General features: G+C 41.3%; 1 protein-coding gene across 1 annotated transcript in view; it reads left to right on the forward strand.

Annotated features, from left to right (window-relative positions):
* The window catches only part of TAF8 (TATA-box binding protein associated factor 8), a 146,146-nt gene that overhangs the window by 39,412 nt on the left and 89,561 nt on the right, over positions 1-17,173 (forward strand). The window contains exons 3-5 of the mRNA XM_085647188.1: positions 4,490-4,588; positions 8,609-8,671; positions 9,659-9,783. Of these exons, the coding sequence (XP_085503314.1) occupies positions 4,490-4,588; positions 8,609-8,671; positions 9,659-9,783 (287 nt within the window). The remainder of the gene's footprint in view (positions 1-4,489; positions 4,589-8,608; positions 8,672-9,658; positions 9,784-17,173) is intronic.

Consider the following 17,173-nt stretch of genomic DNA (forward strand, 5'->3'; position numbering starts at 1 on the left):
CTCGCTCACTCGAGGCCGCGGCTTCCGTCACCGCTCTAGGCCGCAGTCGTCACTCGGGCACTCCGCGGCTTCACATAGGTCCCAGGCCGTCGGGAGCACTGCATTCGCTGCCGCTGCTCGTCCGCTCTCTGACTGCTGGCAGGGCGCCGCAGCTCCGGGGGCAAGGATATATCGACGGATAAACGTTACGGGCGGGCGGGAGCCGGCTTAAGATGCGTCCGCCATCTTGGCTCACCAAGCCACGCCCCCGACCTTCTAGACCCTACTAATATTAAGACAATTTCCTGGAATGTAGCGGGGTTGTGCAGTAAGCTTAATCTACCAGAGTGGCTAAAACTAATAAGTACATTTTCTATTGTCTGCTTGCAAGAAACCTGGGTTATAGATCCTTGTCATCTAAATAGATTTAAAACCTATAACCTGCCGGCTATTTCATATAGGCATGGTAGAAATAGGGGTGGACTTTGTACGTATGTATCAAATAAATATTCCTCTTTTCCTGTAAAACTTAGGGCTAGTAGTTTCTTTTACCAAATTGTTAGCATTGTTCTTTTGGGAAGGCTCATGGTTTGCTTAGTAAACCTTTATAATATGCTTGCGGCTCTGATATTTTGGCCACATTGTCCTCCATTGAAAGTGACCTGGATGCCATTCTCCTACAGGGGGATGGGGAGAAAATAATACTCTGGGTGGGGGATTTTAACATTCAATTATGTAAATTGCCTTCGAAATCCTTTTGTGGGTTGACTTCATCAACAAACGGAGATATGACCCACTTTGCACGCTCTGAGTATGGTAAGAAGCTCAACAAGCTCATTTTTAAATATGATCTAGGTTACTGTAATGAGCTTGGTAAATTTCCAACTGAGGTGCATTGTACCTTTGACGGCACTAAGGGCAATAGTGTTATTGACTTCTTGCTCTTCCCAAATCGCTGCTCATCTCACATAGACAATTTCACCTTACATGATTGTGCCCTAAGTGATCACTACCCCCATAGCCTTTCGTTAAATCTAGGATTAGTAAATGAGCGGAGGGATTCTTGCCGTACCTATGCCGCGGAGAATTTAGAGCTCACTTGTAACAACGGATTTGCACTACGCTGGTTGATTGTTAATCCAATTGTCTTTTTAGAGAACCTAAATCAGAAACCTAAAATCGCCTTTAATGTTTGTCTGGATAACACAAAGGAGGCTATTGATATTACAAAATCCTTCGAACAAATAACTGGCACCATTAAGGCAGGGTTTTTATCACGGCAGAAGGCAGGTTCAGAACACAGGAAGGGATGGTTCGATCACGCATGTAGCAAGACCCATAAAAAACTTATAGGAGCACTGAAGAAACACCCTAGAAACACGGAGGAGATTCAGTAGCGGAGGCGGGAATATAGGCTCATTTTAAAAAAATTTAAGAAAACATTAAAAGAGGTTATGTGGGAGAAATTGCACGAGGCTAGCAGTTGTAATGATAGCACTGCATTTTGGCGTGTGGTTAATTCCCCTTTCCTCATGAACTATGATACACCCAAAATTGAGATTGCTGTAACCGAGGAAGAGTGGGTAACACACTTTTCTGCCCTTTATTCGTCTAATGCAACTAGTGCACCTTGTCATCCGATATTAAGTGACGAGGCTGCCACACCGGTGTCTGCCCCCGCACCTGACTGGGCCACTCTAAACTTTACTTTGGAAGAAGTTTCCCTTGCTATTAGATCTAGTAGGGGAAACAAAGCTCCTGGGCCAGATGGTGTCCCAATCGATCTATTCAAAGCTAATACCGATCTCTGGGCTCCCCTTCTTGCTAATGTTTTTAGATCTTACCAATGTACGGGGCTACCTTTGACTTGGGCAGAGTCTCAAATTGTACCTAGTTTCAAAAAAGATGACCGTAACTGTCCATCGCATTACAGACCGATCTCCTTACTTGACTCATTAGTAAAGGTGGTGGGTCGGATAATTTTAGTTAGGTTACAAAGCTGGGCTGACAGCAACAATAGGATCTCTGACCTACAATATGGATTCCGCCAGGGCATTGGCACTACTGAGCAAGCAATTAACTTGAACTTGTTACTGGGCAAGTATACACGCATTAAAGATAGCAATCTGTACACGGTATTCATTGACTTGTCGTCAGCTTTTGACTGCGTTATCCATGAGAAACTGTGGTCAGTGATGAGCTCAATGGGTATCAACGGTGCAATTATTGCTCTCTTAAGACAACTGTACTCGAACAGCCACGCTAGGGTACGGTTTGACATTAAAGGAGACTGTACCCGTTCATTCAGAATAGAAAAAGGGGTCCGTCGGGGGTGTGTGCTTGCCCCTTTTCTATTCAATCTTTATATAAACGATCTGGGTAACACTCTGGCTAGTTTGTGTGCGGATATGCCACAAGTAAAACAGCAACCAATTCCGGTGTTACTTTATGCGAACAATGCTATTCTTTTGGCACGCACTCCTGTAGCTCTGCAACGTCTTCTTGACAAATGTATCCTGTTCATGGAAAATCTAGGGCTGCGAATTAACACAAGCAAGACATTTGTTATGAAAATGGGTGGGGACGAAATGCCGGAATATACAGTTAGGAAAGGAAATTTTACCCCAAACGCGAACATATTCCTATCTGCGTATTTTATTTGATAGCGAAGGTACATGGAAAAGTGCAATTGAAACCAGAAGATTGCAATTGTTTAAGATCGATTGCAGCACTTCGCAATTTTGCTAGAAAATTGGGGAACATACAACTTAAAGAAATGTTATCTATCTACTATGCAAAGTTTAGAACTATTGCAATGTATGGCTCGGACATCTGGGGTTATGCTAACGAACCATTACAGGCGGTGGAAAATGTGTTTTTTAAAAACCTTTTAGCACTTCCCTCGAGCTGCTCCAAACTATGTATGTCACTCGGAGCTGGGGACTAATTACCTAATAGACTTGGTTAGGACTTAACCATTCTTGCTATGGCACAAAATATGGACCTCGGAACATATGGACTTGAATCGTGCCATAGTCAAGGCCTGCTATGACTCTGAAATGGCCCTAAAGATCCCCTGGCTAAAGTTCATTAAGAATTCCTTGACAGATATGGGCCGTTCTATGAGCATTCAGAATCCCTGTTAAACATCTCGAGGAAAGGATTAAAAACAGTCTCTCTAAACCATCTGGCGGATCTGCGATTATGCGTGGAATCGGGCAAAACAACTGTGAAACACAACCAAACGGTCCTCACTACTTCTCCATGCAACCATACCTTTTTAATTTTCTTAATGCACAACATCTATTTGTTTTAACTCGTTTTAGACTAAACATCTTCCACCGCTTGATAAGTTTCCCAAACCCCAATGACTGGTCTAAAGATTTACAACGTTGCCAATGTGATAATGTATCAAACCAATCAACCATGCACATTGCACTTTTTTGTAAATTCTATAAGGATTTGAGAAGTTTTTTTATTGTACCTTTATTGAAATCATTACATTTTAAATAATGCAGGCCTGCCTTTTTATACCAACAATTGCTCCCCAGTCTGTACACGTGTGTGGTACTTGCAAGATTTCTTAGGGCGACTCTTGGCTGAAATGTAAACTCCACTTTTTCATACCAATGAATTTTATATGTATGTATTTGTATTAAGAAATTTTAAATGCTTGTACTCTTTTATGATTCACTTTGTCTGAATAGAATAAAGATATTCGATGATGAGAAGTGTCATTTGCCTAAGTTTTTTATCTTGTGAAAGGCCTATTGAATTGACTCTGCCTCAGCTTAGCAAGCCTTTCCGTGCCTCTGGCATGTTGTGCCATCTTCAGTGTTCGCAGGCAAATCAATTTGAGGGAGGCAGTGTTAACAAATGGTTGCACTTCTCAATCATAACTTTAAAAATTGTTTTAAACAATATTAAACAACTGAGTTTGCTCTCATCAAAAAACCTTCTCTCCCTATTTCTGTAAATTGTAATGAATGTATTGATTTGATTGGCTGCTTTTGCTCACAACGCTTTATGAGCAGGGTTGAGTAAATTATGTGGCAAAAAAGGAAAATTTGCAACATTAGAAGTACAATCATTGTGGCCAGCTCAGATGATGTTGCACATTTTACAACCCCTCTTATTGCACACACATGTGACCATTTTTGTTTCAAGGCAAGTACTTCTCAATGCAGTGCTATAATGTGCCTATTAGTGTCAAAGCCTTCATGATAAAGAACCATAGATGTGCACCCAGGATAATCTGCTGCATTGCTAAATACTTATAAGGTCCCAAAGGCGAGACAAATTGCATTGAAAATGCTTGTTTAAAATGTGGGAGAAAATGTTATGTCAATATTTTGTTTAAATTTAACCACAGGTATACACGTTTTTTCAGGTATTGGATGACTTTTGAGGATAGCCTCTCTCATTTTGTAGGCAGCTGTTGTGGTTTATGTAGCAGTGTGGTTTTCTATGCAAAGTAGTGATGTTTTTATTGCCTTTAAAATTCTCTCAGATCTTTCAGAGATTGGGCGGAGTGCCAAGTCATATTGCGAGCACACAGCCAGGACCCTGCCCACCCTTTCGGACATTGTGGTCACCCTCGTGGAGATGGGTAAGTGATGTGCCAAATAGAAATCTGTAATGAAGCCACATGGCGCAGTGAGCTGTGTTGCTGCACTCTAATTTCTTGTGATCCTCTAAATTCCCAAAATGGTTACCTCTAAATTGTTTGTTGAGGACCGGGGAGTAGTTTGAAAGCATCTGAATTGTATCCTCTAAATACTAAAATTGAGAACAGTAAAACAAAATCACAGATCAGGCTGGCTTTTTACAGGTATTTCAAAGGTTACTAGATCATTTTGTGCACTTTTGTCATGTCCTAACTCATGGCACCCATTAAAGTAATGCAGTAAAGTCCAAAATATTGTCCAGATTCCACCCTGCACTCGTATAGGCTGCTGGCCTCACACTTCAGTGTATATCTAAAAGTATATTTCACGTGAATTCAGTTTTAGAAGTAATTTATAGTAATAAATAAATCCAGACGTGTTTATAGATCGATGCGTGTGTAATTTTATTATTCATTTATTTAATTCATACTTCATTTTTCGTTCTCACCTGGGACAGCGTGCAAATGCTGTCACTTGCGACGATCTATTGTTTAAAAGAAAACCTCTCTAAAAGGTCGATTGTAGCTCTCCCGTTACTTACCATGTGTTGGCTTTCATGTCACTTTTATTTTCTTTCTTTTGATTGCTGTGTGTGTGACTGTGCATTTTGGCTTCACTTTGTCTCTGCGTTTTTATTTTCTTCCCTGGAATATGGATCAAGTACTGAATGATTTCTTGATTACTGTTTTTCTACACTGCTGTGCTCGTATTGTGGTACTTTTGCAGACAACTTGAAGCCATCAGAGTTGACGCTGATTCTTCCCGGTATATCCAAGTGCTGAATGCAAACAACTAGCAATACCAAAACTTTGTGGCATGTGACCAATTCCGAAACACACATTTTGGCCCCCTGTCGCTTTAATTGATGATGAAGCTGTAAGCATATTCTGTTTGTTTAGTACTGTTGCCAGGCAGTGTGTGTTTTTCTGAAATAACTCCGGTTGCCACAGTGTCACATTTACTTCTTTGTTGGTTACCTCTTTTATAATTTAGAGAGTGTTTTGCTCATCATCAAACATGGGCTGTTTTAAAAAGATTTGTGTTGAACTTTTTCCTCTACCCACCCCAACACCTGAAATCACACTTACCTACCCATACCTTTACCCACCCCTGAACCCTCAAGTCACTCTCACTTCACTATATCTCTGTCCACGCCCTACACCCTCATATTGCCCTCACCTCACCCCACCCCTGAACACTCAAGTCACCCTCACTGCCCTTTACCCCCCCCCCAAGTACCTTCATCTCTCTTTACCTCTACTCACTCATGAATCCTCTAGTCACCCTCCCCTCCCTTTAATTCTGCTCACCCCTAGCCCTCAAGACACACTCCCCTCCCTTTACCTCTACTCACCTCTGAGCCCTCAAGTCACCCTCACCTCCCTTTACCGCTAACCACCTCTGAGCCCTCAAGTCACCCGCACCTCCTGTAACTCTACCCACCCCTGAGCTCACAAGTCCTCTTACCCCACTTCTGAACCCCAAAGTCACCCTCACCTCTCTTTACCTCTTCCCACCTCTGAACCCTAAAGTCACCCTCACCTCCCTTTAGCTCTACAAATCCCTAAACCTGAAAAACACTTTTTGTAAATAATCTAAAAAGTATCTTATTTAAAATTAAAAATAAACTTAACTGCTTGGTAAAGTACTGCCTAGTAAAGATTCAAATTATTACCTTCGAGGTACGGTCCTGCGTGTTAAAGGTTGCGAAGTAAAGGCTGTTTCCTTTCGACAGGACACAAATTTTCTGGGAGCACTGTCTGTTATTTTATGCCATTCAGTAAGTTTGGCAGGCACCTTTTTCTCTTTGACAGTTTGCCCCCTCCCTCACTTTCTCCCCGTCCACACCACACACCTTATACTTTAGGTCTCACCTGAAACAGCACATGCACTGTCCCCTTGCAAGACATTTTGTTTACTTAGGGGATTAGATCTACTCCCCAGTGAGTATGATATAATCTTACACGTGAAAAGTTACTAGTAATAACTTTATGCTCATAAATTCAGTCTTAGATGTCTCCACTGTCTGGTTTCAGGGGTGGAGACATGCAATACTCCACTTAGTTGTAAATCTACACTGAAAAACGCATAGGTACAAAAGTAAATTTATACCTGAGTACATTTACACATGTAAATTTGCCTTTATGAAAAGGACCCACTATATATGAACATGTACACATCGCAATTCAGGCTCCTATGGCAATAAGACAACTCAACATTTCGGCATTATGCATTCCTCACAGTGTCTTTACATGTAAGCTAAAACCGTAGGTAGATTTATTCTATTACTACTGTCCTATTTTTTCTTTATTATTAATCAACTACATTTGTCATCTACCTACAAGTAAAGTTGCAGCTGATTGTGATAATGATAATGAAAGTAGAATAGCTGGGATGGCATCTCCTAGTAGGAAGACCTCAAGCGTCAACAATACTTTGATAAATTCTTGTTCTGCTGGCGGGCTGGTATTGTGGAAGCAGATATGCACCATAACAAATGTCTAATTGATGTAGTCTGGTATGTAAAGCAATAAAGTTCTTTACCTAGAAAGTGCAAAACCTTATTGAATCCTCGATCTATTAATAAAAGAAAATGTATACTTGACGTTTGGAAACAGTGCTATCCGGTGTATCTAATAAAAGAGAATAATTCGTTTCACAATGTTGCTCTACAAAATTATGTGTCTCTGTGACAAACGGGACCGGTTGAAGAGCGGCTCAGTTCTCTGTTCTTATAATAGGAAAGTCTTTGTGTTTACAGCCCAATTCTTGCTTATGATAAAGATGTCTCTTTGCAGCAGCTGAGAATATGGCCCATATTAAAGGGACTTTAAAAGCGAGGGAAACAGGCACTGTTTACTGTTGCATAAGTATTTTTTTTTTTTTATAAAATAGATGCATTCGATTGAGCGCTCTCTGCTGCAGGTATCATATCAGTATTTTATTAATCGATCAAGCGTTTACTAAGGTTTCACATTTCCTATGAGCACTTGTGTATTGTTTTGCACACCAGGCTACATAGCTTGGACATTTGGTGTGGTGTATATTCACTTCTACAATATCAGCCTGCTAGTGGAGGAAAACTTTATATGGCAAATGTTGCCCGTAGAACCATCTCTACCAGCAGATGCCAATACAGCTACCCCAGTTGCATATGATTATCACAGTAAGTTGAGGTTTTAATTTTAGGGAGATGATGCATGTAGTTGAGGAATAACAAACAAAAAATAGAATGGATAGTAGTGGTATGAGAACCCTACCTATTGTTTACTTTTTATGTAAAGATACTGCATTATATGCACATTGCTCAAACTAATGAATCCTCTGATTGACAAAAGAGCCAGATTTGTGATTATATGTTCTAATGTTCATACATGATGTTTTTTTTAAAAATTCTGAGTGATTTAAACTCTCAGCAGCGATTTCGGTCTATTTCTTACAAGTTTGTGTAATATAAATCTACTACATAAGCTAAACTAAACGTGAATAAGATACGATAGTATGAAGGACTTGGAATGGAGTTAACTTGAAATATATTAATACATACACATTGACTCTGAACAGCGTAACAGGCAATTTTTCAAAATAATTGTAATCTCTAATTCTTAAACCAGGTTAAAGTGATGCCGCACTTTGAATGTTAAGGTTGCTTCCTCTGTTTTGTTTTTTAAGTGGATCTGCTTAGTCAACATTTCTCTGTATCTTGATTTGGGGTGCTCCAAGTTGACACCAAAATGCCATTAGATTATGTGTGTCAGAGTAGCTGAAGAGAGGTTAGTTCAGATGAGCCAAACACAGCTTTGCTGTGTAGGCAGCGCTGGAGGGTCGCAGTCATGTAATCTACACTCTAGTGGCAGGATTATAAAGATATCATCTTTTTCATGCCCTAGGCCTAAGGTGTCATCTTTCAGCATTTACTGAAGACTTAAAAGACACTGATGCTTTTCCTCCTCTTTCCTTAGGATTCAACATAGAGTCTCTTCCTGCATATGTCAAGCGGTCTCAGAGGATGGTCATTACAGCACGTAGGTTTTGCGAACACATCTTCTTCATGAATTTTAGGGTGCTTCACCATGAGAATTGTGTTTGAATGTGAGGATACACATTTAGAAGCTTTGTATTTGGTGGAAGGATGACTCATCTGTTTTTTATTTAGTGTGGGACTTGTAAAATTCATCTTCACACCTTCGCGTATTTTGTCTTAAACCTGGGGCTACATTTTTGCTTTGCCACCATGCTCATGACCATTACTGCTCAATGAACACTTTTCTATACACCTATGTTTTCTTTATTCACTCGGAATATATGCAGGTATAATACTCACAATGCAATCTGTCGCAATGTTGCACAATGAATGAAAACGTCAACCATTGAAATGTACTAAGGGATTGTACCATGCACTTGAAACCTCGTATTTTTATTAATGAAGTAATGCTTTGTACTAACCTCAGTCACTGCCATTATCCACTGTGGTTGAGGAAAATGTCTTTATGTGTAGACTGCTACTTAATTGTGGGGAAATATTTGTGTGGCCCCTGGCAAATCATATGATCTGATAAATCTGTGAGTACAGTACGCAGCCAGGTTAGGTTAAGTGTTTGTGTGAGATGCATAGCCCCTGAAGTTCAGTTAATGGGTGTTTGTTTGCATCTGCAGCCTATAGCGCTGTTATTTTATGGTGTGCATGTGGATGTGTGTGTTACATCACTACCATGTGCCGTTTGTTCATGGTGGTATTACGGGTATTACACATTTTGCTTGTCAGGTGGGGTGGAGGGGCGCTATTGCTGTGTGGAAGATTCACTGTCTTCTCTTAGTTTGTAGTGTTATCATGTGAGGGATCAACCGTGAACAATCTAAACAATCTTCAGGTCGAAGTCATCAGGGTGTCTGTCTTTCTGCCTCTTTGTGTGTGACACTCCGCCACTGCTATCAACTGATATAGATTGCATGTATATCAAATCTGCACATTCTGGAGGGGATAGCTGGTTAACTGTGATTTTATATTGCAGCTCCTGTGACAAATCACCCAGTGGTTGCGAAGGCTTTGACTGCTGGACAAAACAAGCCACACCCATCCCACATCCCTTGTCACTTCCCTGAGTTTCCAGATCCTCACACCTACATCAAAACACCTGTAAGTACCATATATCGCAAACCTCTCTTCTTAAGAAAACATACGGTAATTTCAAAACATATGAGACTAGAGATGAGCAAGCTGACATCAAAACCAATGCCAGAAAAGCATCAACTTTCGGAAACCAGGAGATAGGAACTTAAATAAGCAGCGTGCCCACAATCCACTTAGGTACATTAGCCATTCAGTATATATGTTTTCCTTAGAAGATGTTCCCTCTGTCATGTGAGAATAGAAACCACAAAGCTAGTGGGTCTATCATTCCCACAGTGCTGAGGTAATGCTTTATAACTAGCTAGAAATGTGTATGGGACTGTTTTCTAGTAGGTCAGTGCGGGAAAGAGTCATGGTATAGTTGGTTACCCAAGTGATGACTCAAGCTCCCAACTCCCATTATATTTGCCCGGTAACTTGGCCTGTGACCACTTCATCAGGTGCATAGGAGGCAGATTGACATTCTTGGCAGACATTGCCACATGTGGGGCCAGGAGGTGCCCTGTTGATAGAGATGACAGGCTTAGTTAGCATGTATCATCGTCGGTCTAGGGCACAGGTCTTCAATTGTGGGGCACGACCCCCAGGGGGGCCCTGGAGTCCTGGGAAGGGGGTCGCGCATTTCCAGGCCTCACTCCTGCCTGGAATCTAAAACATGTGCTCTTCCTTTTGAAAACAGGGACGCTTCATTTCGGTCCTTAAAATGCTTCAGCTGAAGGTAATTGAGTCTCTTGCTCTGTGAGAGGAAGAGGCTGGGAGGACAGGTGAAACAATCCTTCGTGCCAGGGTGCCTGCTTGCCTGAATGAAATGCAATTGTGCGTTTTGAGTTAATCTGCTAATGCAAATGGTGCTTGGGAGTGATTCTGGCTTTAATTCCTTTGTGATGGCAAATAATTTTGTTTTACTGGTGGTAAGAAGATCATGTTATTAATTGCTTAGTACCTCAGAGGAGGTGTTAAAGGGAATGCAAAAAAAAAAATGCATTACTTATGTTCTAGTATTACTAACATTTACACTTTGGAAGCTCCATTATATCCTAAAACTAGTTTCACTGTTTGTAGGAGTCTACCTTATAATGTGTGTATTGCAAGAATAAAGTAATGACTTACACTTTCACAGTGCTTTCTGTCACAGGCTGTGACCTCGTAGCACCAAAAATCCACAAGCCACTATACCTCACTGCATCAACCAAATCTAATTATGTGGCTCACTGGTTACACACCGACCTCTGAAGTGCATTAACTAATAGAGGTTTTCTAATGTAGTACAGTGCATTTAACACTGTGTAACAACTTTTTAGAATGTATTTTTCATTTAAGCTACCCATTATTTTATATGTAGCTACTTTATTTGGGGGCTGATTTATGAGAGGCTTGAGCCACCAGAGCATCATTTTGTTTAAGCTCCAGCGGCACAATCGTCGCAATCATATCTATGAGGCGACGCAAAGTACCCTGTGTGGTTGAGTGGCCTCGTTTATATAGAGTAAGACAAAGCAGCGCAAGTCGCTGCCTTGCCTTAGTCTGTTAAGTTGGAGTTCCATGGGCATTGCGGTGGGGGTTCCCACGCAACACCCATGGATTTTGACACTGTCACAGATTTACAAAACCATATGAACCTGGGACAGTGCCAAAACCTTACGCATCCCCACAGCAGGTGTAATGAGGAGAAATGTTTCCATGTCTCCTTGTATATTTTCCTCTTTCCATGTGTGCTGCATTGTGCAGCTCACAAAGAAAGAGGAAACCCTCTCGGGGCACCTTCCTGCACAAAAACAATCCTGCCTACATATGCGCTAGGCAGCAACTTGTGCACCAACGCAGTGGGAAAGGACAGGAATGCACCATATTTCATAAATAAGGTGCATTCTTGCCCTTTCACATTGGCATAGGGCAGCGCAGCAAGAAGACTTGAAGCTCTGCCCTAGGACAATTCCTCATAAATGAGGCCCTTTTTTTTTTTTAGCCACACCTTGGACCACACTTCCACGCTCACTGACCTCGGGTTTGATAAACACTGTTTAATATTATTTACCCACTGCAAAATTGGGGGCGTTTATGGTTGTCGATAGTTGTCTGTGATGAGGAGTACCGAGTTCTACAAATGTTTGTCAGGAGGGGGTCCTTGCACCTAAAAAACATTGACGGGGGGGGTCTCGGCATCAAAAAGTTTGAAGACCTCTGGTCTAGGGTGTGCTGTTGTGCACTGCTCCTCCTCCACCAACAAGTGGGGAAACCTACTGATTTGAGATGGGTTTACCTGCCACAGAAGTCAGCTCTGGTAGGGCACCACCATGTCAGAGCCAATGTTAGCATACTGCTGCGGAATTCCAGTCCCCAGGTAAGAGTTTTTCAATCACATTGTATAGCAAAGGGTTAGATAAAAATTGGCATTCGGTGGTCGCGTGCAGTTAAATTTGTGTTAGAAAAAGAGGTTGAAAGGTCTGCCTGGTAAGATAAATTACTGTGCAGTGTAATAACAGGACAGCTGGCATCGTAATGATATTGCTCACCTGCGAATCAGTAGAAAAGTCTCATGTGATAAGTGGAGAATTGGTGTCTTGCAGTAGAGCGTTTCCTGGGAGGATGTGCTGCTCAATGTAGGTTGGCTTAAGATAGAAGCTTAGGAAGGCTTTTAACTTTGTCATATTAGGACATATAAGGTTAACAGGAAATGTGTTGGCAATAGGGTGCCATCAATTACGAGAAATTAATGCTATTACTGGAAGAATTGTGGGAAAAGGGAGCGGAAAGAGGCAAGGTACCATACAGTAAAGCAGCAGCACTTTAATGTTTTGATGCCATCTCTGTTGAAATTCTGATTCGTTCTTGATTTTATTGTGATTTTAGCATTAATTTTTAGGGTGTAATCGGAACCCGTGTTTTTAAATCCTAGTGAAATCTTTATTGGGAATTGGGAGGTTAGAGTTTGAAAATGTGGCACAGGAACAGTTGTTAGGAGCTTCCTTAATCATTTTCCTATACCTTTCTCAGTCTACTTGCTCTGCCCCTGGTCCAACCCGGTTGTTACCATTTGAGTGGAGAGAGCAAAAGCTGCAATTGCCCTTTGGTGGACAGGCCACTTGATAACTTTTTTGAGGATAAGATTTACAGATTATGTGAGTAATTTCCGCCTTTGGCGGACAGGTCCAATGAACCAGCAAACTATAATGCATTGCCACCAGATGCCCCAGCCCTGCTGGGTAGGTTTGATGTAATCTCCCAAGAACAGGTGTGAGAAATGCTGGGGAAGGTTAAATCTGGGTCTCCGTCTGACCCTGGTCCGCATGACCCAGTCTTCTCATTGTCATCTTTGTTAATTCCGTACAATACAGAGCTGCTTAATTTTTTCCTGGATTCCGTGAAAATGCCAAAGGCTTGAAGCTGGCCGTTGCCGCTCCGATCCTGGAAAAAGCAAATGCTGACGCTAACAAATACACAAGCTATCGTCCCATTTCCCTTCTCCCTTTTCTTGGTAAAGGTTTGGAGGGATTAATTAATTAACGACTCTTGAGATACCTAGAGGACTATTGTATACTGGATCCTTCACATTCGGCTTTCAGAAAAGCTAACAGTATGGAGACTGTCCTCTTGGCAGTTATTGATTTCTTCAGGACACTACTGGATGAAGACACTCCGGCAATGCTGGTATTTCTTGATTTGTCAGCTGTTTTCGGATCCCTCATTCCATTCTCATTCAGAGGCTGTATGAGATAGGTGTATATGAGTAGGCCGTAGCATATTCCATAGACTTTCTGGCTGACAGAACTCAAGTGGTCTCATTTCATCCCTTCGAATGTAGAGCAGTCTCTATTGATAAGGGGGTTCCTTAATGGCTCTTCCCTGAGTCCTATCCTTTTCAATATTAGTGTGACCCCACTTGCAAAGATTGTCAAGGCATGTAGTTTTGAAATAATATCCTGTGCACATGACACCCAGTTGTTAATTTCATTTGGGCAAGATCCCGGGACCTCCAAAGTTAGATTCAGTGATTGTATGAGAAGACTGGCAGCTTGGATGAGTCACATTTGTTTACAAATGAATGGAGGTAAGACAGAAATCCTTTGGGAACCGCAGGAACTTAGGTCATGAGATTGGTGGCTGGCCAGAACCCTTCTCCAAGGATGTGGTTAAAATAAACATTATTTTTTTTAATGGATAATAGGCTATCCATGAAGGAAGAGGAACAATCTATTTGTGGTACCTCTTTCAGCAATTTGCGTCTGCTTAGAAAAGCGTTCACGTGGCTGCCTATGAGTTATAGCAAAACGTTGATCCTGGCCTTCATTACGAGTCGCCTGGACTATGGGAACGCACTTTTTGGTAGCTGCAGAGACTGTCCTTTCTAAACTACAGGTGGTACAAAATAGTGAGGCCCAACTGGTTTGTAAACTTCCAGCTGGCTCCCCCTCTGTACCTGCCCTAGAACACTACACTGGCTGCCAGTCAGAAAGCGTAATCTTTTAAAGCTTCTGTGTCTTGAGCACAAATCCCTTCTCGGGGATAGCCCCGCTTACCTGGGATCTAGGCTCTACTGGTATTGTCCGGGTAGAAACTTGAGGTGCGAGGATAAAGCTCTCCTAAATCCTCTCCTCATTCGAGCGAACAGGTATAGAGGTCGCTCATTTTCCTAATAAGCTCCCATCACTGGAATAGTCTTCCTCTTTACATTCAACCCTGTCCCGATTTTGGAAGGCTTAAAAACTGCAGAAAATTGCTATTACTATATATCTGTTAATTACTGTCCTAGATCTGCTTTTCTAGCATCAAGATACTCCTTTGAAAGTGAGTTGTTCGTGCTTAATAAGCTCACCTAACATAACATAGCAAAAATGTGCCAATGTATGGTGGTGTGAAATAACATGACTTGAGGAGGCCAATTTCAACTAACTAAAGACTAGTATGGAAGGTATTTTAATATCAACGAGTTCAACTCAAAAGCATAAGTGTCTGTTATATTGGAATGCTCAAGTCAAAGAAGACTTTCAGTAGGAAGAGGATAGTCCTTGAAAGATAATATTTTGTAAGCAAGAGAGTTAGAAGAGATATCTTTAAGTAGATTGCTTGCAAATTGTGGATGCATTTCGGAAGTCGATACTTTCATGGTGCTAGTTAGTAATAGAATAAAAGGTTGTGCTTATATCTTCATAAAGTTATTAGCACAGTTTCATTAATAACTTAGGGCCAGATGTACGATGCCTTAAATAGCGCCTCGCAAATTGCGTTTATTTTGGGACTCGCATTTTGCGAGGCACTATTTTTGGTGTACAACGATTCCCGATGGGGTCGCAAATTGAGAGGCTCATGAATATTAATGAGCCTCTCGCAGTTTGCAACCCCTTTGGGAATTGCAGGCCCTCCCAGGTATGGTGGCCTGCTGGACTCAGCAGACCACCATGTATGGGACTGCTTTTAAATAAAGCAGTTTTATTTTTAAAGGCAGCCCATTTCCTTAAAGGAAAACGGGATGCATTTAAAAAAAAAAAAAAAGAAACATTTTCGTTTCATTTTTTAAGGGCAGGCAGTGGTCCCTGGGCCCATTGCCTGCCCTTAAAAAATATTTTCCCTGCATTTGCAAAGGGGAAGAGGTCCCCTAGGGACCCCTTCCCTTTTGCGATCCCATTACCAGCCTCTTGAAGAGGGTGGTAATTTGCAAGTGTTTTGCGACCGCATTTGCGGTTGCAAAACATTTGTACATGGGGTTGCGCTCGCTATTAGGAAGGGAACGCCCCTTCCTTATAGCGACTCGTAATTCCAAAATAGCGAGTCGCAAATAAATTGCGACTCACTATTTTGGAATGGTACATACCTCTATTAGTTTTTGCATGCGCAAACGGGTTCGCAAACCCGTTTGCGCATACATAAACCGTCGTACATCTGGACCAAAGTTTGGTGGAGGGAGAACCGACAGTAGTTGTCATTCAAATTCACAGATCGATTTGGGGCCAAGGAAGTTCACTCACAGATTATAGCGATCAAAAGAGAATAAAGGTATAGGTGGAAGAGTTTCCAGTGATTTGTCTTGTTCGGCAAGAGATGTTAAGTCGAGTAAATGTTGTTGTGCTTGAGATGTTTGCTATGTAATGTTAAATGTTTTTTGAATGTAGCCAGTGATGCTTTATTCTTCTATGTTAAGACCATGGCAAACTGTCTAAACCTAGTATGTAGTCACCCTCTTTTCTGCAAAGTTGAAGATCCCTCTCGCCACCTCTGGAGAGTTTGGGTACATGGTCAGTGACAGAGGGGAAAGTTAATCTGATTTTCATGTTTCTTTGGAAAATGTTCAGATAGTGGTAGTGTTGACCTATGTATGTTGCACTAGTTTTCTTGATTCTGTTTTTCCTCTCACAGAGATTTTACTGCTATATATAATCTTACAGGTAACTTTTACCCTGGTAAACTGTCCATTACTTTGACTTCTATAGAGTGCGAGCATTTTCTGTCTTCAATGCTTTATCTGTCCTCCATTACATGGAGCTTGTACTTCCAAAACACTGTTCAACGTACCATTGACCATAGTATCATTTCTCGTACTATTTGTAGTGTCCTTAGCATTTCTCTTCAGTCTTTTCTTCTCTAATGATATTCCTTCACATCATCAGATTATTATTTCATTTTGTGAGTTTAAACATGTTTTTATTTTCTTGGAATTTCTATAGACTAGCCTAAAGACAAACACCGGTACTGTTCACCATATGTCTCCTTTCTCCTGTATACCTCACTTTTATTGGTTCCCATATGTGAACAGCGCTACGTTTTTATGTTTAATAAGTTTCATTATTACTCTACTTTTATCAGAGTCTTACTTTTTGCGTAACCAATTTCAGCCTTGAGAATGTCCCAGGCTCATTTGCTCTTAGGGCAAAACATTCTGGCTGATACTCTTATTTAAAGAAATAATGCAATCAAGACAAAAAGTAGAAAAATAAATAAATATTTTGTACTTAGCATGGATGACTGTAAATACAGATGCTTAGCTTATTTCTGCCATCTATTGTCGGGATTAGACCTTTGCAAGGTGTTTCTTCTTTTAACATGTCTCTCGAGTCACGGAATATGGCGTGATTCCTCCTCTTGGTGTACATTGCGCTTGGGCACCAACTTCATCATTCGATTTATTTATTTTTTTTGCTTCTGCCTTTGGACATGCACCGAGTGGGTTTAGAGGTAGCTGTGTTCCTAGCACCTTTTTGTCAGGCCCGTTTTATTACTCTTCCCTCCCACTTTGTCAGGTTCCACCGTGCTGTGGCATCATCTTACCAACGCACTCAAAATTCTAAAACACCAAACACTTCTGTCGACGCCTCGGTGTGTCAATGGCCTAGCCCCCTGCTCGGAGCCATGTCCTCTTTTGCCTAAGAATGTTGCAGGGGTGATGGAATGGAAAACTTGACAA

Source organism: Triturus cristatus, chromosome 1_1, assembly GCF_964204655.1.
Source record: "Triturus cristatus chromosome 1_1, aTriCri1.1, whole genome shotgun sequence".
In the NCBI taxonomy this organism is placed as follows: domain Eukaryota; kingdom Metazoa; phylum Chordata; class Amphibia; order Caudata; family Salamandridae; genus Triturus; species Triturus cristatus.